Here is a 23,004-nt window from a genome sequence, read left to right on the forward strand (position 1 = left end):
CAAATTTAAACATATTAGTTCCCTGTTCAAAAGCCTCAGTAGCTCCCCACTGCCTAGGTAGTACACAGCCCACACTCCAAAACTAATGAAAAACAGCAAGCCAAAGATTCAAGAAGCCCATACGAACCCCAATAAGATAAATAAAAATGAATTCACACCTAGATACATCCTAATAAAACTGCTGTAAATCAAAGGAAAAGAAACATTTAAAAAAATCCAGAATACAAAAAGATTATACAATGGTGCAATAGTTAGGTTATAGGTTACTTCTAAATAGAAACAAATGAAGCCAAAAGACAATGGAATGATAGACTTACTGTCATCTATAATGTGCTGAAAGAAAACAATTGCCAGTGCAGAATTCAATACGCAGTCAAAATATGTTTCATGAATGAAGGATATAGAAATTTTCAGACACATACACATGCACACACACATGCACACACATGCATGCACACATGTGCATGCAAACATGCACAATCACACATATGCACACACGTGCTTGCACACACAAATGTACACACACTCCTGAGAGAATATGACACCAGCAGAGCCATGCTGAAGGAAAACACTAAAGGATGTTCTTCACGCTGAAGAAAAATGATCTAGATGGATGATCAGAAATGTAGAAAACACATAATAGTAATGTGAAGATATGGATGTTGACTATAGAAAAATATTAATAATGTCTTTTGGAGTTTCAAATATAGAGAGAAGTTTAGAAAATGATAACAATGGCATATAAGTCTGGATGGGGTAAGCGAAGTTAAAGTGTCAATCTCTAAGTCATTGTGTTAAGAAGAAGGACATAATTATTAATGAATATTAAATTTTGGTAAGTTGAAAATGCATATTGTAAAATTTAGAATAACCACTAAAATAGTAAGAGTTAAAAACTCACTAAATATTAGATTTTGATAAGTCACGAATGCATGCTATTGTCTTATGATTACTAAAAGAAAAGTAAAAGAGAGAACATTTCCAAGCTAGTACAGGGGAAAAGGGAATGATAAAAAAACTATCAACTCGCCCAGGCATTGTGGCTCACGCCTATAATCCCAGCACTTTGGGAGGCCAAGGTGGGCAGATCACAAGGTTAAGAGATGGAGACCATCCTGGCCAACATGGTGAAACACTGTCTCTACTAAAAATACAAGTTTAGCTGGGCATGGTGGTGTACGCCTGTAGTCCCAGCTACTCAGGAGGCTGAGGTAGGACAATTGCTTGAACCCAGGAGGTGGAGGTTGCAGTGAGCTGAGATCGCACCACTGCACTCCAGCCTGGCAATAGAGCAAGACTCTGTCTCAAAAAACAAACAAACAACAACAAAACAAACCCATCAACTCAAAAGAAGGAAAGAATGGGGAGAAAAAGGAACATAGGTAGTACACTTGGCCCTGAGCAAGTAGATAAATTTAAATCCCAATATACCAGCAATTATATTAAATATACTTGGACTGAAAGACAAAGATGGTCAAACTGTATAAAACCTATGTGCTGTTCACATGAGATACACATTGTAAAATAAAGATTGACATAAAAGTATGAAAAAGATAGTCTATGAAAACTCAAATCAAAAGAAAGCTAGTGTATCTGATGGAGCTACCTTAATGACAAAGACTTTAAAGGAAAAACATCTCTAGCAATGAAGAGGAACATCTTGTGATGGCCAAAGATTTGATTCGATAGGAAGTAATGAAATGGTAAATACATATGCATCTACTAACACAGCCTCAAAATATATAAAGCAAAGATTGACAATATTAAAAAAAGAAACAGACAAATCCACAATCATGATAGGATCTTCAAACAATATGCCTCTCTCAGTGGCTGACAAAACACACAGAAAAAAAAAATCAACAAGAGCATTTAAGTTTTGAGCATTATCGGCAAGCTTCATTTAATGTCCATATATAGAATACTAAACCCAATGACTGCAGGATGCGTATTCTTTTCAAGTGTGCACGTGGAACTGCAGTCGGCCACATGCAGGCCATAAAACAAGTCTCAATTAATATCAAAAGATTGAAGTTACACAGAAGATGTTCTCTGACCACAGTGTAATTAAGCTAAAAATCAGTAACAAAAAAGGTAAGCAGAAAACCCTCATATATTTAGAAATTAGGAAATAAGCCGCATAGTAACCCATGGGTGAAAGAAGAAATCACAAAGGGATTTGGAAAATATTTTTATCTGAATAATAATGAAAATACTACGTACTAAGACTTGTGGAATGCAGCCAAAGCCTTGTTTAGAGAAAAATTGATAGCCCACAGAGCATTTTGACTCCATGTTCATGACTACAACTATTTAAAAGAAAAATATACCATAGCAAGTTCATTTTCATTGAGAGGGTATTTTCTAGAGCGAAGTTCATTAAACCAGTTGTTTAACAGATTTCCAAATGTTTCCATTTTCACTTTAGTCTCCTGAAATTATTTTGATCTGGATCAGTTCTTTTGTAGGCAAATTATACAATTATGATTTGATTCATCCATAAGTTTTTCTGGACCCTATCAAATATTTACCAAACACAGGTCTGTCTGTCTGTGTTTTATTTTGTAGTTCTCATTTCTACCATGTCCATTTTCCCCATATTATATTTTACAAGTCTAAACTTTTTCAAGAATATTTGATTTTTTTAAGTGATTATTTTAATTTTTTGTAGACAGGGCCTCACTGTGTTGGCCAGGCTGGTCCTGAACTCCTGGTCTAAAGCAATCCTCCTGTCTCGGCCTCCAAAGTGCTGGGATTACAGGCGTGAGCTACCGCACCTGGACAAGAATATTTGATTTTTCTCTTAAGTTTTAATTGATAAATAAATTTTACTTTGTATAGTCTTAACTGTTGATATTAATTTTGTGTTAATTATTTCTGCCAAGTCTACTTATGTCTGGCCAACTTTTGCAGGCTTCAATACTATCCATAAGATGTGATCCTTGTGTAGTATACATTTCAGCTCACGAGGTTTTAATGATTTGACTTCTGCTGACTATACTCACATTCATATTAAATAAAATTGGAGAAAAATAGATTATTTGCTTTTATTTCTCAGATCATCCCTGAGAACCTCCCTTCACATAGAATTCCTCTGCCTTTCAGATTTGTTCTTAAAATATTCTCAGTTGTGGTTGGGCGTGGTGTCTCACACCTGTAATCCCAGCACTTTGGGAGGCTGAGGCAGGAGGACTGCTTGAGGCCAGGAGTTCAAGACCAGCCTGGGCAACATAGTGAAGCTCTGTCTTTATTTATTAAAAAAAAAATTCTTAGTTTTCTCAATGACAACCATCTTCTAATCAAATAAACTAGATGATTCAAATGGAAAGAAAGAGATTCTGTCCACACTGCTCAGGACTCTCGAAGATATTTTCACTTAAAAAAATTAAATGTGTGATCCATAAGCATCTTTTATACAACTCTTCAATTGGTTATGTTGCTAAAAGAGGTCACCATTAATTTAAAACAATAGGACTTGCTGTGCTGATGGAAATTTCCATATCTGTGCTGTCCAGTGCAGCAGCCACCAGCTACACGTGGCTACTATGCACTTGGAACGTGGCTGGCAACTGAGGAGCAACGTTTTGTTTTATTTATTTTTAATTAATTTTTTTTTTTTTTTGAGACGGAGTCTTGCTCTGTCGCCCAGGCTGGAGTGCGGTGGCACGATCTCAGCTTGCTGCAACCTCCACCTCCCAGGTTCAAGTGATTCTCCTGCCTCAGCCTCCTGAGTGGCTGGAATTACAGGCCTCCGCCACCACATCTGGCTAATTTTTGTATTTTTAGTAGAGACGGGGTTTCACCACATTGGCCAGGCTGGTCTCGAACTCCTGACCTCAGGTGATCCATCTGCCTCAGCCTCCCAAAATGCTGGGATTACAGGCGTGAGCTACCGGCTTTAATTTAAATGTAAATAGCCATGCGCGGTTAGTGGCTACTGTTATGGATAGCGCAGGTCTGGAGTATGCAATACAATTTTTTTTCCCATGATGGGAAGGGACATTAAAATAATTAAGCAACACTAAACTCAAAACTGGGATTGGGAGGCCAGAGGTGGGTCTCATTACCAAAAAGCAAGAAACAGTTTTAGAAGGCAGTGAGGAGTAGTGGGGTTACTCACAGGGGCCTTGGAGTCAGACCAACCTGGGTTCAAGTCCTGCCACAACTACTTTATGCAGTGAACCTGGTCCCTGTCCCTGTGTGAGCCTCAGTTTTCTCAGCTGTAAGAAGGGTTAATACCAGCATAGGCCACTTAGAGGACTAACAGGGATGATAAGTGGGGAGCTACCGCCCACACCGCTCTCTGGGCCTGTTGTCCACTACGTACCTTGCTTTTTTCTCTCAGAGTCCTAGAGATCACGCTTTGTTCAGTACAACTCTTCCTCAGCTCCGCCCTAAGCTTCTTCATTTCTTTCTCCATGTCTTGGATTTGCTGAAAAAGTTTCAACAAGAGTGAACCTCCCTGATGGGGGCAGGAGCTGCCTTCTTGGCTGAGAGGTCTGAGCCCTCATCATCCCCTGGCATCCCATCCATTAAGGTGGAAACCTTGTCTGGTATCAGCTTGTTTAATTCCTTCTCCTGGAGGAAGGTTTTACATCTCTCAGCAAAACAGACTTTATTTTCCAACTGATATATTAAAAGTTCTGGATAAAGGAAATTAGTTTCTTTTGGAAGTCAGTACAACTCCTGGATTAAGGACTACAGGACACCCATCAACTCACTTGAAACCCTGCTCTTGGGGTATATTTTTGAGTTCAATCTAAAGGGCCAACTGTTTGGAAGACTCAACAGGCAAGGTCTGGAAGAACGGAACAATGAAATGTTTTTTCTTTTTTGTTTAGGCAGAGAGTAAAATGTTCCTGGCCTGGAGGAATGGCGCTGGCGTGGGGAAGAGCAAGTTGGAGAAGCTGAGCTTCCCAACGAGTGGAAAACGCACACCTGGTGATGTGCAGGGTGGATTCGGAGGGCGTGAGGAATACACCTCCTTTGACTTTTAATGGTCCTATTTTCATTGTATTTATTTTTATGGTTACCTTCTACATAAGGCAAATAACTTTTTCTTTTTTTGAGACGGAGTCTCGCTCTGTTGCCCAGGCTGGAGTGCAATAGCACGATCTCGGCTCGCTACAACCTCTGCCTCCCGGGTTCGAGCAATTCTCCTGCCTCAGCCTCCCAAGCAAGCAACTGGGATTACAGGCACCCGCCACCATGCCCAGCTAATTTTTTTGCATTTTAGTAGAGACGGGGTTTCACCGTGTTCCCCAGGCTGGTCTAGAACCTCTGAGCTCAGGCAATCCACCCACCTTGGCCTCCCAAAGTGCTAGGATTACAGGTGTGAGCCACTGCCTTGTTTTGTTTTTATAAGTGGGTGTTAAATAGTTGTGTTTAAATAAAAATACTTCAGGAAGTGTCAACAATGGTGCCTGTGGCTAGGATAAAACTTGGGACAGTGGAATACATGTTTGGGAGTCACAGGTCAGGGGTGGGGCAAGGGACCATGTGGTGGCCAGCTGGCCAGCCTCCTGTCCCTGTATCCGGTCTCAACCCCAACCTGGCCCCAGGGGAAACCCTTGAGGGAGCTAGAGCCAACTGCCCAGGGAATCCTGGGGCCCCTTCACCCATCTCTTTCTTGCAGAAGCAGCAGATCAAAGAGCAATGAGACTATGTTAAACAAGCAAGCACAGAGCCCCAGAGCTTCATGCTTAGTGATGGCCCAGGATCCCACCAAGAACCTCAAGGTCAAACTCTGTTTTTTCTGGTGGTACCTACGAAGGAGGAAGCTCAACTCACGGTTCTGCAGAATTTTAACTCTTTCTCCTGGGCTTCCCTGAGCTCCCTGTGAGCATCTTCCTGTTTTAACTCTTCCTTTAGCACCGAGCACTGTGGAGAAAAGGGCAACACAGAAAGAGGCCAACATTGGCCAGGTAGGGTTGTCGGGGGAAGGAGGGGCTCCAAGGCCCCATGTGAGCCCCTGAGAGCATTTCCTGCTGTTTCCATCCAGTCACCCACTGAGATCCCAAAAGGCATCCCATGGTGTCTGACGGGCACACAGGATCCCAAAGCTGTTCCTGCTTCTCCACTCAGGAAATCAGAGGAATAAAGCCACTACTCTCATCTTCAAAAGCCAGCAATCTAAACCATAAGGAAAATCCAGCTTTGGAGAGTCTGTGCTGAGGAATAAACACGGATGTCCTTGGAGGGCCACTAGCGAGCCTGGACGGCTCTCAGTGCTTCATGCAATTCACTCCTCCAAGACACCACTGCCCTGGGAGCGGCGGTGAAAATGGAACAGCCGTTCTGGAGGGCAATTTGGCAACGGGCATTAAGAACATAAATAATGGGCCTCCTTTTTGACCCAGAAATTCTGCTTTAGGAATGTATAAGGACAATGGCCTGGCAAATCAGCAAGTCTGTAGGTTCAGGGATGTTTTTGAGAGTATTGTTAGCCATAGTGAACAAAAAGGAAATACCCGGCTGGGCGCGGTGGCTCGCACCTGTAATCCCAGCACTTTGGGAGGCCAAGGTGGGCGGATCATGAGGTCAGGAGATTGAGACCACCCTGGCTAACACGATGAAACCCTGTCTCTACTAAAAATACAAAAAAATTAGCCAGGTGTGGTGGCGGGCGCCTGTAGTCCCAGCTACTTGGGAGGCTGAGGCAGGAGAATGGCGTGAACCCGGGAGGCAGAGCTTGCAGTGAGCTGAGATCGCGCCACTGCACTCCAGCCTGAGCGACAGAGCGAGACTCCGTCTCAAAAAAAAAAAAAAAAAAAAAGGAAACACCCGTGTCCGATAACCCGGGGCTGTTTGATTCCATTGTGCACAGACAAGAGAATGTCATGGAGCTTTAAAGACCCATGAGAAAAGCTCTTATCCATGTGGGGAAACAGTAATTGTTTAAAGTTTAAAAAACGTATATAGTGTAAATTTGTTGTTATATATCTGTTACAGATATATTTTTTCCAGGTAATTTTAGAAACAAAACAGAAGGAATATGCACTCAAGTACTGACATAGATTTCTTGGCGGTGGCATTTCTCTTCTTTCTTTAATTTTGCTCTCCAGTTTTATCTACTTTTTATTCTAAAATTAACACAGCACATGTAATTTGAAAAATAAAGACAGTCATTCGGATGTTCACATGAGCAATACCCTTGGTCACGAGGAGCCCACGTGCTGATGAACGCCAGGTGCGGCCTGGAGAAGAAGGCAGACCTGTTCCAAGGTCAACGGGGAAGGGAAATGGGGACACAAGTAACCCAAATGCACTTCGTGGGCAGAAGAGCCCCGGAGCTGCTGTTTCTCCCTATTTCTCCCACCTAACATCAGCTCTACAGCCCCGACACACATCCACACACCCCACACACCCCACACGCACCCCCACACCACGCCTCCACACCCACACATCCACACGCCCCATGCACCCCACACGCACCCTCACCCACTCACCTACACACATCCACACCCCCACACACCCATACACCCCCACACCACACTCACACACACACCTACCCATATCCACACACACCCATACACACTTACACACATCCACACCCCCCACACACTCATACACCCCCACACACCTACACACACCCATACTCCCATACACACTCATACATTACACTCACCCACACACTCACCTACACACATCCACAACCCCACACACCCATACACCCGCACACATCACACCCACACACAGCCCCATACACAGCTACACACATCCACACCCCCACACACCCATACACCCCCACACATCACTCCCCACACACCCACACTCTCACCCACACACTCACCTACACACATCCGCACCCCCACACACCCATACACCCCCACAGCACATCACTCCCCACACACCCACACTCATACACTCACCCACTCACCTACACACATCCGCACCCCCACACAGCCATACACCCGCACACCACATACACCCCCGCACCACACCCACACACCCATTCACACCTATACACATCCACACCCCCCACATCCATACACCCCCACACCACACCCACACACACCTATACTCATACACTCACCCACACACCTACACACATCCACACCCCCACACACACCCATACACCCCACCACACCCACACACACCCATACACCCCCCACACACCTCCACACCCACATACACCCACACCCACACATACCTACACACCTACACCCCCCACACACTCACACCCCCACACCACACCCACACAGCTATACACACACCCTCACCCACACCCACATGCACCCTCACATACACCCCCACACACCTACACACATCCACACCCCACACACCCTTCCCCCCAACACCCTCACCCACAAATCCACACACACCCCACACACCCATACTCCCCCCACGCTCACACCCATACACCCCCTATGCTTACACACCCATACACACCCCACGCTCACACCCATACACCCCCTATGCTTACACACCCATACACACCCCACACACACCCTCTCACATACCCACACTCATACATCTCCACACCCCCACACCCCCCACTACCCACACACATCCACACCCTCACACACCCTCCCACACACCCACACACATCCACACACATCCACACCCTCACACACCCTCCCACACACCCACATACATCCACACACATCCTCACCCTCACACACCCTCCCACACACCCACACACATCCACACCCTCACACACCCTCCCACACACCCACACACATCCACACCCTCACACACCCTCCCACACACCCACATACATCCTCACACCCACACCCACATACCCACACACCTGAAACAGTGACAACACATGTAATCCAGGCGGTGACCCTGCTCAGGGGACGGATGCAGAGGACTTGGCGAGGCGGGCTAACCAGCCACAGAGGCGGAAGCGCACAATGCAAACCGGCCTCTCACTTCTCAAAACTGATTTTGTTGTTCCCATTTCGCTGATGACAAAGGGGAGGCCACATCAGTTATAACAAAAGCCCACTCTGGGCTCCGACCCTGGTCTGTGTGCCCCCGGGGCTCCTGTCCTGCCTTTCCCCAGCTCCAGTTGGGGCACTGCAGTCAGAGCCAGAGGTCACTACTGCTGCTTCATCCTTGGACCCCCAGATCCACCCTGCCTGGGTGCCCTTGCAGACTTGGCGAACTCTTCAGGCACACCTGAGATGAAAGCTGTTAGGTTTTACCTTGACTCACTGAAACAGACACATCTCACAAATACTGAGAAATCCTATAGGTTCAGGATTCTAAAGTCAGAGCATTGAGGTAAATTTGGCAAATAGTTATTATTATTATTTGAGACAGAGTTTCACTCTTGTTGCCCAGGCTGGAGTGCAATGGCGTGATCTCAGCTCACTGCAATTTCTGCCTCCCAGGTTCAAGCTATTCTCCTGCCTCAGCCTCCCGAGTAGCTGGGATTACAGGCGCCTGGCTAATTTTTGCTATTTTTAGCAGAGACAGATTTTCACCATGTTGGCCAGGCTGGCCTCAAACTCCTGATCTCGTGTGATCCACCAGCCTCGGCCTCCCAAAAGTGCTGGGATTACAGGCATTAGCCACTGGGCCTGGCCTCAAAATTACTTTTAAACAGCTCTTGACTTGCCTACCAGGTTCACTCCACACAGAATATTCTTACCCACACTAAAGTCTAAGGGAAGAAATGAAAGACTGTCTAACTGCACTTGGGCCTGCAAACATTCTGCTTCGAAGGTGACTGTGCAAACCAGTGGTTACTGGGATGAGGGGAAGCCCACCGTGTCCTCTTTTGCATGCAGTGATTCTATTCTGCTTTAATATTAAGCCTTGCCATGGAAATAGCCAAGCTGAGAGGTGCATTTACTGCTGGAATTAACCAAACTCATTTATAATGGGCATCAGAAAATGTTTCCTGGAGTTGAAGCTACATCTTGCTTATTCCGGGGCACGTGCACGCCGATCTTTGAAAAGGTGCAAAGAATGTGGCCAGCTGTTTTAGTTTTTCTAGGTAGGCATTTCATGTTTTGCCCCCAATGCCCCCCCCCCCACCACCCCGCCCCCAGCACAATGGTGTGAGAGGAAGGAATGAAATTTAAACTAAGGGCCCAGGGTGAATGAAACAAGCATATCACGTGACTTCACTTTAGCTGCTTTTCACCCGATGGCTACAAGGTGACGCAGTCATCCTTACTCACTCTAGAGCCAAGGGCTTCCAGCTGGTGGTCCTTGTCCTTGTTCTGGCTTTTTAGGTGACTGACCTCTTCCTTTAGTTGTTGAACTTGCTCATCCTTTGCTAACATGTCTTTTTGCAAAGATGACACCATCCCTGTAAAAAAGAAGACTCGCAGAGGTCAAAGAGGCAGTGAGGATGACTGTCATCGCTGCCGCTGTCAACCAGTTTGTGACGAGCCTGGCACTGAGAAGGGAGGTGTCTCCAAGGATCCCAGGAGCTTGAATGGGGTTGAGACCAATATCCACTGCACATCATTTGTTCAAGGTCCCAGTGAGAAGGAGAGGTCAGTCAGTGCGTGTTGCTGGAGACAGGAAACATCTGTCGGGGTGCTGTGAGCAACGGCCCTGCCTGGGAACAAAGGCTCAGCAGAGAGAGGGACCAGGAGGGGCCACGACATGGGCCTGTGGCAGCAAGGGACGTGTTGATTCACACTCATCTGAGTTTGGAAACCATCTCTAGCACTTACTAGCTCAGTCGTCTTTTTTCTTGAGACAGGGTCTTACTCTGTCACCCAGGCTGGAGTGCAGTGGCATGATCATGGTTCACTGCAGCCTCGACCTCCTGGACTCAGGCGATCCTCCTGCCTTGGCCTCCCAAGTAGCTGGGACTACAGGTACGTGCCACTATGCCTGGCTAATTTTTGTATTTTTTGTAGACATGGAGTTTTGCCCATGTTGCCCAGGCGGGTCTCAAACTCCCAGGCTGAAGCAATCCACCAGCCTCTGTCTCCCAAAGTGCTGGGATTACAGATGTGAGCCACAATGCCCAGCCTAGCTTAGTGGTCTGAACAAGTTATTTAACCTCTCATTGTATCTACAGAGTTGTATAAAGAACATAGTAGAGTGGCTAACACATAGTGTTTATTCCCTGCCACCCACAACTATATGTGGTAGCCAGCTTGCAAAATGGCCCCCATGATCCCTGCCTGTTAGAATACCTGGCCTCGTGTAGCCCCCTCCCACCTGAATAGGGCTGACGTGTGTAGCTCATATGGCACTGTGGAAGTGGTGAATGTGACTTCCCAGGGTGAATCATCAAAGATGTTGTGGTTTCTTTTTTGCTCTCCTTGGATCACTCAGTCTGGGGAAAGCCAACCGCCATGTTGTGAGGACACTCAAGCAGCCCTAGGGAAGGACACACATGGTGAGGAACTGAGGCCTCCAGCCAACAGCCATGTGAGTGAGTCATTCCAGAAGGGGATCCTCGAGCCCTAGTCGGGCTTTAGATGACATGACAGCAGTAGCTCCTGCAACCTCGTGAGAGACCCTGAGCCAGACTAAGTCACTCCCAAGTTCCTGAACCACAGAAACCGGGTAAGATAAACATATTTGTTGCTTTTTTGGGATAACTTATGTGACAGCAGATAGGCAATATATTATTGTATTATCACATTGAGAAAAAGTGAGAAGAAGGGTGCATAATGCAGTGGTATTGGGTTATCTCATACGGTCCTTTTCTTAGAAAAACATTCATCCTAGTTTTATTGGTGGGTATCAATCAAGAATCAATCTTTATTGCACAATCAAGGATGTGTAATAAAGAACAACATGATTCAGAATTTCATTGTAAAAATGAGCTTCGTCCAGGGACACAGTTAAGTTCCTTGGAAACAGACTGCTCTCTCTGGGGCTTGCCTGCATGCTTTGTGAGGCGGGACCAGAGTGACCTTTTCTCTAGAATGAATTTGGCTTGAGTCTCTACCAGATGCCCTGTGTAGTGCAAGGTTGCCCCATTCTGGATGGTGGGAAAGTGAGCTACTCTCAGGCCTACGTGGGCTTCGAGATGGTTCCCTCTGCTCCTCCTGGGTGGTTCCTTCCCTGCCCACATGCACGTGCTCATCACACCTGACTCTGCTGAAGACTTGAGGGGGACCCTCTGAGATCTCCGGGGTGCTCTCCGTGCAGCCCCCTCCCGCCTGGCACGCCACCCAGCAAACTCAAGCTGTGCTGGCTTCTCCACCTCCATCTCCTCAAGTCGGGCTGACCACTGGGCTCTGTCTGGCTTCCCCTCCCTGCTGTGGTCTGGAAACTCTCTCCAGCGCAAGCCAGCCGGGGGCAATCGTAGATTTCATCTTGTTTGTTTCCACTCCCTCCCAGATCATCGTCACATGCTTCTTGGGGCCAATAGATGGAAACCATTATTTCAGACATTTTTTTCTGTTTGTTTGGTTTTTGTTTGTTTGTTTGAGTTGTTTCAGGCAGGTGAGGAAATCCGCACCTTGTTCCTCCATCTGCCTCTCTTGCTGTGGAAGATGGGGTTTGTGATGTGCTGTGATGGCTTCTGTGAGCCTGGGTCACTGTGTGGCCACAATGACCAAAGCCCCTACTGACCCATGATGGGCTCAGGGTGGAAGCAGGAGCTGAACCTGTCTATTGTGAGCCACCGAGACTTGGGGGACTGTTTGTCACTGCAGCGTAACCCGGCCCAGTGCTTCTCGAGCTGAAGTGTGCACACGCAGCAGCCGGGAGGCTTGTGAAAATGAAGATTCTGATCGGAAGGTCAGGAGTGGGGCCTGAAATTCCCAGTTTCTCACAAGGATCCAGGTGATGCTGATGCTGCTGGTCCAGGGACCACAGTTGGGGCCGTGAGAGTGTAGCCCATCCCAGGCCATACCTGAGCCCAGGTCTGTCTGACTCCTTGATTAGAGGAGTGGTGTCTGAGACAGGCTTGCAGCGTGGATGGGGTGTGAGGGACAGACGCTGGGGAGGAGGGCAGGGCCCAGCGAGATCCCCCTGGGATGCCTGGTGCCCAGAGCAGCCCTGCCCATAGGGCTCACAAGTATCCAAGAACATTCCATGTTAGGGAAGAACAGAGGTAGAAGCCTGGAGTGGGGAGGGGGACTGCAGAGTGAGGCAGACGGAAAGCCACGGCCAGGCGGCCTGGGTCCTGCAGAGACAGCGATTGTGTCTGACTCAACTCTACGCTCTGCTTTCACAGCCACGGGCATGTTTCCTGCTGTGCAGGGGGGACTTTAGGAGCAATATGCCCAACCTGGACTCATTCCCTCTCCACCACCTGCTTTTCTCTCTTCCCCCTTTCTCTGTCCATGGCCCTATCATCTGCAGGTCTCGAGACATGCCATTCTCTGCCTTAAAAACCCTAACGTGTCCCATCACACTCAGAAGAAAACCTGAACCCCTCCCATGTAATGTGGCCCTGCCTCCCCCCTGACCCCACCAGGTCCCATAGCCCCTTGTTCCCTGACTCCAGCCACACTCGCCGGCAGTTGATCCAACACCGTGGCTTGGTCCAGCCTCGGGGCCTTTGCACCTGTGCTCTCTGCCCAGCATACCGTTCCCAGGGGCCTCCCGACAGCCCCTCCCACCTCCTCAGAGATATCCCTGCCCAGGCACTAAGCCAGGGGTGTCCAATCTTTTGGCTTCCCTGAGCCACACTGGAAGAAGAAGAAGGGTCTTGGGCCACGCGTAAAATACACTCACACTAATAATAACTGATGAGCTAAAAAAAAAATCGCTAAAAAAAAAAAAAATCTCATAATGTTTTAGGAAAGTTGAGGAATTTGTGTCGAGCCTCATTCAAAGCTGTCCTGGGCCATATGTGGCCCGCAGGTCGTGGGCTGGACAAGCTTGCACTAAGCTATTCTCCTTCACTTCACCCCCTGAGTGCTTCCCCACCACGGTGTCCAGCTTTATTTCCTCTGGAGCACTGATCTCTCTCTGGTATGGGCTTGTTCATTTATCTTTTTACTTCTTATTGTCTGTCATCCTCTCCCAAGTGTAAGCCCCATGAGCAGAGGGGCAGAGGGATCTTGACTGCTCAGGGCTCTCTCTCCCCAGTGCCTAGAACAGTGCCTGGCGTCTAGCAGCTGCTCCATAAATGTGCTGAATGAATGAATGAATGAATGAATGAATCCAGGCTAAGAAACAGCTGTGCCTGGCAAGGGTGGGCCATGAGTTGGCTGCCCCCTTGCCCACCCAAGTTCTTGAGTATCCAGCTACCTCTCAATTAGCAAAATGCTTTCGCTCCGGCCCAAGAGCACCAGTGTGAGATGGGTAAGAGGCTGGGTGCCTTAAATTGGCAACCCCATTTTAGCCACATTCTAGTTTGCATTCACAGCAAACTGGCTCATGGGACTGCCTGAGCTGCAGCTTGTCCTGTGTGTTCCCTGGTGAGGTCCATGCTCAGCAGGCCTTTTAGCTAAGAGATAACATTTGCTCAAATATTTATCAAGGGCTCACTCCAAACCAGGCCCTATGCTAGGAACTGGATGGCACATAAACCTCTGAGGGCGAACTCAGATTCATGGACAGGAACTGCCTAAAGGGCTGCTGCGAAGAACTCTGAGGCTGCAGCCAAGTTCAGTAACAAAAAGTATGTGGTTGATTGGTGATGTCTGCTGTGGCCAAGAACAACGGGTGCGGGAGTGGCAGCTCCCAGGCCCGACTCCAAGGGCTCACCTGATGTGATAGCGTTGTCTCTCTTTAAGTTCTCACCCTCATTCTTCAGGGATGTGATTTCTGAGTTCCGCTCTGACAGGGTCTGGCACAGCACCTGGCTGTAGCCTTTCTGTAGGGCACTGATCTGTGGGAGGAGGTGGCACAGTCAGAGGGGGGCTGGCCCACGTCTGGGAGACACACAGGTACTTCTCACAAGCTTGACAGAAAGATTCAGATTGAGTTTTGGCTGGGGTGTTGGGGAAACCAAGCTTTTTAGTTTTAACCAGTGGAAGGGACAGGGGAGGGCCTGTTCCTTCAAGGACCACCACTTCCTATGTCATCAAAACATGAACCTTATCTTTGTGCCCATAAAGGGGCCCAGGCCTGGCTGCCACTGGGGATACCTGGTTCCTTAATGTGCCTTCTGATGACCTTTGGACTCTCAGCCATAAACAGACCACCTGTTGGTTCCAGGTCGCCCAGTACTGACTGGATACAGAGCAAAGTTCAAGAGAGGGAAGCATGTTATAAAATTAATTCCCTCAAATGATAACAATAGGTTATATCTCACAGAACACTCTAGAGTACAAAGCCCACTCACAGACACTACTCCTTCAACAGAGCCTCATGGCCTCTCCGCAGAAGGCTCCTGGGAATGCTCCCGTATTAGTCTGTTTTCATGCTGCTGATAAAGACATACCCGAGACTGGGAAGAAAAAGAGGTTTAGGCCGGGCGCAGTGGCTCACGCCTGTAATCCCAGCACTTTGGGAGGCTGAGGCGGGCGGATCATGAGGTCAGGAGATCAAGACCATCTTGGCTAACACGGTGAAACGCTGTCTCTACTAAAAATACAAAAAATTAGCCGGGCGTGGTGGCGGGCACCTGTAGTCCCAGGTACTCGGGAGGCTGAGGCAGGAGAATGGTGTGAACCCGGGAGGCTGAGCTTGCAGTGAGCCGAGATCGTGCCACTGCACTACAGCCTGGGTGACAGAGTGAGACTCCGTCTCAAAAAAAAAAAAAGAGAAAGAGGTTTAATTGGAATTACAGTTCCACTGGCTGGGGAGGCCTCAGAATCATGGCGGCGGCAAGAGAAAATGAGGAAAAAGCAAAAGTGGAAACCCCTGATAAACCCATCAGATCTTGTGAGACTTATTCACTATAACTAGAACAGCATGAGAAAGACCAGCCCCCATGATTCAATTACCTCTCCCTGTGTCCCTCTCACAATGTGTGGGAACTCTGGGAGATACAATTCAAGTTGAGATTTGGTGGAGACACAGCCAAACCATATCATTCTGCCCCTGGCCCCTCCAAATCTCATGTCCTCACATTTCAAAACCAACCATGCCTTCCCAATAGTCCCCCAAAGTCTTAACTCATTTCAGCATTAACCCAAAAGTCAAAGTCTCATCTGAGACAAGGCAAGTCCTTCCCGCCTATGAGCCTGTAAAATCAAAAGCAAGCTAGTTACTTCCTAGGTACAATGGGAGTACAGGTATTGGGTAAATACAGCCATTCCAAATGGGAGAAATTGGCCAAAACAAAGGGGTTACAGGGCCCATGAAAGTCTGAAATCCAGCAGGGCAGTCAAACTTTAAAGCTCCAAAATGATCTTTTGACTCCAGGTCTCACATCCAGATTATGCTGATGCAAGAGGTAGGTTCCCATGGTCTTGGGCAGCTCCACCCCTGTGGCTTTGCAGGGTACAACCTCTCTCCCAGCTGCTTTCATGGGCTGGCGTTGAGTGTCTGCGGCTTTTCCAGGAGTACGATTCAAGCCATTGGTGGATCTACCATTCTGGGGTCTGGAGGACGGGGGCCCTCTTCTCACAACTCCACCAGGCAATGCCCCAGTAGGGACTCTGTGTGGGGGCTCTGACCCCACATTTCCCTTCCACACTGCCCTAGCAAAGGTTCTCCATGAGGGCCCCGACCCCATAGCAAACTTCTGCATGGGCATCCAGGCATTTCCACACATCTTCTGAAATCTAAGCAGAGGTTCCCAAACCTCAATTCTTGACTTCTGTGCACCTGCAGGCTCAACACCATGTGGAAGCTGCAAAGGCTTGGGGCTTCCACCCTCTGAAGCCACAGCCTGAGCTCTATGTTGGCCCCTTTTAGCCATGGTTGGAGTGGGTGGGATATAGGGCACCAAGTCCCTAGGCTGCACACAGCATGGGGACCCTGGGCCTGGCCCACAAAACCACTTTTTCCTCCTGGGCCTCTGGGCCTGTGATAGGAGGGGCTGCTGTGAAGGTCTCTGACATGTCCTGGAGACATTTTCCCCATGGCCTTGGGGATTAACATTAGTCTCCTTGGTACTTATGCAAATTTCTGCAGCTGGCTTGAATTTCTCCCCCAGAAAATGGGTTTTTCTTTTCTACTCCATCATCAGGCTGCAAATTTTCTGAATTTATGCTGTTTCCCTTTTAAAATGGAATGCTTTTAACAGCACCCAAGTCACCTTTTGAATGCTTTGCTGCTTAGAAATTTCTTCTGCTGGATACACTAAATTATCTCTCTCAAGTTCAAAGTTCCACAAATCTTTAGGGCAGGGGCAAAATGCCACCATTCTCTTTGCTAAAACATAACAAGAGTCACCTTTGCTCCAGTTCCCAACAAGTTCCTCATCTCCATCGGAGACCACCTCAGCCTGGGCCTTATTATCCATATCGCTATCAGGCTTTTTGTCAAAGCCATTCAGCAAGTCTCTAGAAAGTTCCAAACTTTCCCACATTTTCCTATCTTCTTCTGAGCCCTCCAAACTGTTCCAACCTCTGCCTGTTACTCAGTTCCAAAGTTGCTTCCACATTTTCAGGTATCTTTTCAGCAATGCCCCACTCTATTGGTACCAATTTACTGTATTAGTCTGTTTTCACACTGCTGATAAAGCCATACCCGATATGGGTATGGGGAAGAAAAAGAGATTTAATTGGACTTACAGTTCCACATGGCCGGGGAGGCCTCAGAATCATGGCGGGAGGCGAAAAGCACTTCTTACATGGCGGCGGCAAGAGAAAATGCAGAAGCAAAAGCGGAAACCCCTGATAAAACCATCAGATTTCATGAGACTTATTCACTATAACGAGAACAGCATAGGAAATACTGGCCCCCATGATTCAATTACCTCCTGCTGGGTCCCTCCCACAACATGTGGGATTTCTGGGATACAATTCAAGTTGAGATTTGGTGGGGATGCAGTCAAACCACATCAGCTCCCATTTTGCAAGTGAGGAGATCAAGACTCAGAGGGGTGAGGTTGCTTGCTTGGGATTGCACGGATCAGTCGGTGGTAGAGTTACGATCCAAATCCAGGCTTCAGTTGCCTGCTTCCAGTTCTTTCCACGTGGCTCTAGGAACCAGCATTAACAGCCTGAGGCCGTGGAGCATGGTAGGGACTCAGGAGCCAGACTGCCATCTGCAAAATCCGTCTCTGCGTGAAGGTAGGGAGGACACCAATTCTGTCCCATTTTTTTATTCTGTAAGTGTGGTGACAGTCGTAATTTCAGGGTTGTTGAAAGCATTTTCATAAGTTAGTACATGTAAGAGTACATAGATCATGCCTGGCTCCCCACATAGACACTAGCTCTGATTATTCTACGGTGCGTTTTAGCTTCTGCTTCTCTTGCCTGTCTCCAGGAAGGTAGATTGATAGTATTTTTGTGTGCATTTGTAAGCCTTGCCTAGGCTCACTTAAACACCAGTGTGATTGTTATTAAGAGGAGTGCAAGAATCCCTGTTAATCATCTCATCGTGTTGCAGGCATATCAAAAGATATGACAGGGTGGGAGTCGGGGGGGACCCCGACAATGCAGATACGGTGTGCCCTGCACCTGGCCACCAGGTGGCGCTCACAGTCTGTTTTTAGTGTCTGTCCCTGAAAACCTTGTGGCTATGACTCGGTGGTAGAATTAACAGAAGGATCAAGGTTTCACAATTTCTACGGCCCATTTCGTGCACCAGTCACATTTTCCCTGGGGCATCTGAGACACTGGAGAAGGGGTGCTCATTAGAAGATGGAGGGACATGGGCTGCAATGTCCCAACCCTCTCCAAGGCCATACTTGTGCAGGTCTCCACTTTGGAAACCTGGAGTGAAAAAAGTTATTTCACCTCTTCCTGTTTTCTGTGGGGACATGCAACTCTCCCATAAAAAGGCACTTGGAATTTTTTTTTAAAAAAGTTACAGCTCTTCTCAGCTTAACGCTTTTGTTTGTATACCAGAGGCACAACACACAGAGAAACTTCCAGAAGGGATGGGAAAATACATCCCCCAGACTCCAGTGCTGTCTGACAGATAGGAAATGTTTCAATCTAAGTACCAGAGCTTTAGGATATCAGACTGTGGGAAAACTCCAAGTAGTCTTCAAACATCTTCATCAATTTCATGACCAAAATAAATATCCATATTGTCTATAATTGGCATAAATCCCCAGGTGTTAGTGCCTATTATACTGTGTAATAAAATGGGCACTGGGTTATAAGAAAGTTAATAGTGCTAGGAAGACTGATTGCTTTAAGATACTAATTCAGCTTCTAATTAGCACAGGCAGTGCAGGCCGCATGGCGGTACGCATTGTCTTGGGGTATTGTATCAGATCGAAGGGCTTTGAGAGCAAATCGTTATGCACACACTTTCAGGAGACCCGGGAGAATAAAGTAATCAGAACAATAAATCAACCTGCCATGTGGCTTGTACGTCTGCTTGAATGTTCTGTTGGCAATAGAATATTTAAGAGACTAAAATGTGAGCAGATGAAACTTGATTTGGATTCAGACCAACTGCATCCTTTAGCTCAGAGATGCTTTGTTATAAAGTATCATCTTTCAATTATGAGCCAAGATCAAAGTGGGGGGAGGAGTATTAATAAGTCAGAGTAATTCTTTCTTTCTTTTTTTTTTTTTTTTTTGAGACAGAGTCTCACTCTTGCCCAGGCTAAAGTGTGGTGGCATGATCTCTGCTCATTACAACCTCTACCTCCCAAGTTCAAGTGATTCTCCTGCCTCAGCCTCCCAAGTAGCTGGGATTACAGGCACGCACCATCACACCTGGCTAACTTTTGTATTTTTAGTAGAGACGGGTTTCGCCATGTTGGCCAGGCTGGTCTCGAACTCCTGACCTCAGGTGATCCGCCTGCCTTGGCCTCCCAAAGTGCTGGGATTACAGGTGTGAGCCACCACGCCCGGCTACAGAGTAATTATTTATAGATAATTTCTCGGTGAAAGACAAATTTCCAGATAATGTGAGCACTTTAAACAATACCCAAAATGTGGACACAGACTCAAAGAGATGTGACAGTTACTCATCCTTAACCTTGTACCTGGACAAGACACTTCACTTAGTGCAGGAAAGCTCTGAAATGGGAGAGTTACTGAAAAAGATGGAGATCTGATTGCAAAACTGGGTTCAGATGAGAAGAGAAAGAGGTTCCTCAAGGAGTTAGAGACATGTCCAGGCAGCTGTCTGCAGCAGTATTTCCTATAGGAGCAGCTCCTTTCATTGCTCTTTCAAAAACAGGTCTGAAGGAGGGTCACTGCCTCAATATTAGGGCATATATTTGTCTGTTTTCTTGTCTACTCTGTCCCCCTCATTGGAACACAACTGTAAGAAGACAAGGATCAGGTCAACCTTGTTCTCTGCCGAATTCCCAGAGCGCAAAAGAGGGCCTGGCACTGGGTAGTCACTCAACAAATGTTTGAATGAACAAATGAGTGGATGAATGAATGAATGAACAGACATTGTCCTATTCTGGAAGGTAACTAGGCCCAGCCCTTGCCCTTGTGGAGTTTATAGTCCCGGAAAGACTCTTCGAGGTTCACCATGTCTAACCTAGGCTTTTTCCAGGGCTGAAACTGTGCACCCTGAATTGGGTACAGAAGGCAGAGGCCAAAAGCAGTGAATCGGTGAACAGAGGCCCCAGGCATGTCCACAGTTTAACCAGTGTGATGCACTGAGGGTGAAATTCACCAGTGGCCCATTACTCTGTTAACAACTTTGTTGACTGATATACAATATCACTGACCAATTTTTTTTTTTTGAGACGGAGTCTCGCTCTGTCGCCCAGGCTGGAGTGCAGTGGTGCTATCTTGGCTCACTGCAAGCTCTGCCTCCCAGGTTCATGCCATTCTACTGCCTCCCGAGTAGCTGGGACTACAGGCGCCCGCCACCACACCTGGCTAATTTTTTGTATTTTTAGTAGAGATGGGGTTTCACTGTGTTAGCCAGGATGGTCTTGATCTCCTGACCTTGTGATCTGCCCGCCTCAGCCTCCCGAAGTGCTGGGATTACAGGCGTGCGCCACCGCGCCCAGCCATCACTGACCAATCTTAAAGTAAAAAAAAAAAGAATTTGAATCAAGTTTCAAGAGAAACGTACATGACTGGTAAATTCAAAAATTCCAGGTGAAGAATTTTTGTTTGATGAAATTCCCTATAAGTGAACCAGTAACTAACTGCCTTCAGGGTTTGGTAAAGGCCTCTGTGTTTGGAACACCGGGCAGTTCCTTCTCCCCGCTTAGCTAACTTCCCATAGCTCTCTCTGGCTGGGGCTGGATTTGGGTGAGACGCGGTTACTGAAGTGACAGCATTGTGGGGAAATAGGAAATCGCGGTGAGAACATGGGGTGTGCGAGAAGGCGGACCTGAGTTCAAATTGCACCGCCACCTCTCACGTGCTGTGCAAGCTGTAAGCAGTTCCTGGGTGTCTCTGGGCCTGTCTTAGATTTTTTTCTTTCTTTCTTTTTGAGACAGGGTCTCACTCTGTCACCCAGGCTGGAGTGCAGTGGCGCCATCTCAGTTCACTGCAACCTCTGCCTCCCAGGTTCAGCCTCGGCCTCCCGAGTAGTTGGGATTACAGGCATGCACCATCACGACTGGCTAATTTTTGTATTTTTAATAGAGACAGGGTTTCACCATATTGGCCGGGCTGGTCTCAAACTCCTGACCTCAAGTGATCCGCCTGCCTCAGCCTCCCAAAGTGCCAGATTACAGGTGTGAGCCACAGCGCCCGGCCTGGGCCTGCCTTAGACCCTTCATCTGTAGAATGGATGTGTCAGAGGATTGTGAGGTTTAAATAAGTTAATCTAAAGCGCTTTGCACTAGTTCTTGCACATGGCCAGTGCTGAACAAAGGCTGATCTTGTTCTTACCATGCTAGGAAACTGCCGAATCTCCCAGTCTTGTGGATTTGTGTTCTTAACCACCATGCTCCGCTGACCACGCGCTCCCTAACTCTGGGTGGCTCACCTTGGTTGGTGGTCCTGGGGCCTCCCGGGCCTTGGCCTGAGAGCTGTGCTGTACCTCTCAGGCTCTGCCTACCTGGCTTTTCAAGCTCTGGATCTCTTTCTGTTTGGCATCGATGTCTTCATCCAGAACCTGACACTTCTGCGAGATCTCCTTCTCATTCTGCCTGGAGGTGGTGGTCTCTGACACCTTCTGACTCAGCTCAGCCACTTCATTCTGCAGGTTTGCTATTATGACGTCTTTGTATTTGGATTCAATTTCATAATCTGAGAGACGGCTGACCTCTTTTCCCAGCAGCAGAATTATTTCATCCTGGGTAGAGATCAGATGGGAAGCTTACTAGGTGTGGGCCTAGGTGTGAGGCTGAGCCCATTAAAAAAAAGGTAGGGGCTGGGTGCGGTGGCTCACGCCTGTAATCCTAGCACTATGGGAGGCCAAGATGGGTGGATCACCCGAGGTCAGGAGTTCGAGACCAGCCTGGCCAACATGGTGAAACCCTGTCTCTACTAAAAATACAAAAATTAGCTGGGTGTGGTGGCAAGCGCCTGTAATCCCAGCTACTTGGGAGGCTGAGACAGGAGAATCGCTTGAACCCGGGAGGCAGAGGTTGCAGTGAGCCCAGACCATGCCATTGCACTCTAGCCTGGGCAACAAGAGCAAAACTGTCTCAAAAAAAGGTAGGAAAATTATAGTGTAATTATTTTGGGAAAGTAAGGGCAGGCAGGCAGGGAAAAGGCAGACTTTGAGGCTCTCTGTCACTTGGCAACTCATAGAGACAAGAGTTTGGTTAAAATGACTACTTGCATACAGACTTCTATAAGGCATGTGTATACCTTAGAGCAACAGAAACTTTCCTTTCCCCTAAAATTATACTTTCATATTAAGAACCACCATCCCACTTGGGAATTTTTGTTGCCAAAAAGTTTATTTATAATATTTTTAGGAATCAACTTACCAGGCCTCAGTCTAACATCTGGGGACCAAGGAAAGGTAATTAAGGAAATGACTCTATTCAACCACATTCTGACTATAATGGGGCTATTTAACTTTACAAATTTAATACATTCTGAAATAGCTTTTCCCCTTTCCTCTCTTCTGTTATTCCCTGGCTCTTTTGGTTATTCACATAAAAATTTATTCCAGGTAACTGAGTCATGAAAAATAAATGAGAGGGGAATGGTGATTTATGTATGTAGG

The 23,004-nt window shown here is 47.3% G+C and overlaps 1 protein-coding gene across 44 annotated transcripts in view; it reads right to left on the minus strand.

Moving 5' to 3' along the window:
• The window catches only part of FHAD1 (forkhead associated phosphopeptide binding domain 1), a 164,137-nt gene that overhangs the window by 77,471 nt on the left and 63,662 nt on the right, over positions 1-23,004 (minus strand). For 43 of the 44 annotated variants that reach the window (XR_010148060.1, XR_010148065.1, XR_010148058.1 and 40 more), the window contains 5 exons: positions 21,883-22,119; positions 14,590-14,713; positions 10,134-10,264; positions 5,788-5,877; positions 4,325-4,429 (listed from right to left, as the gene is read on the minus strand). Coding sequence is in view for 36 of the 44 variants with exons in the window: in XM_054662864.2 (XP_054518839.1) it covers positions 4,325-4,429; positions 5,788-5,877; positions 10,134-10,264; positions 14,590-14,713; positions 21,883-22,119 (687 nt within the window). In the remaining 8 variants the exon portion in view is untranslated. Of the gene's footprint in view, positions 1-4,324; positions 4,430-5,787; positions 5,878-10,133; positions 10,265-14,589; positions 14,714-17,695; positions 17,779-21,882; positions 22,120-23,004 lie in introns of those variants that run through there. The other variant, XM_063785878.1, reaches the window with a different exon arrangement.

This window comes from Pan troglodytes, chromosome 1 (assembly GCF_028858775.2).
Source record: "Pan troglodytes isolate AG18354 chromosome 1, NHGRI_mPanTro3-v2.0_pri, whole genome shotgun sequence".
Lineage (NCBI taxonomy): Eukaryota > Metazoa > Chordata > Mammalia > Primates > Hominidae > Pan > Pan troglodytes.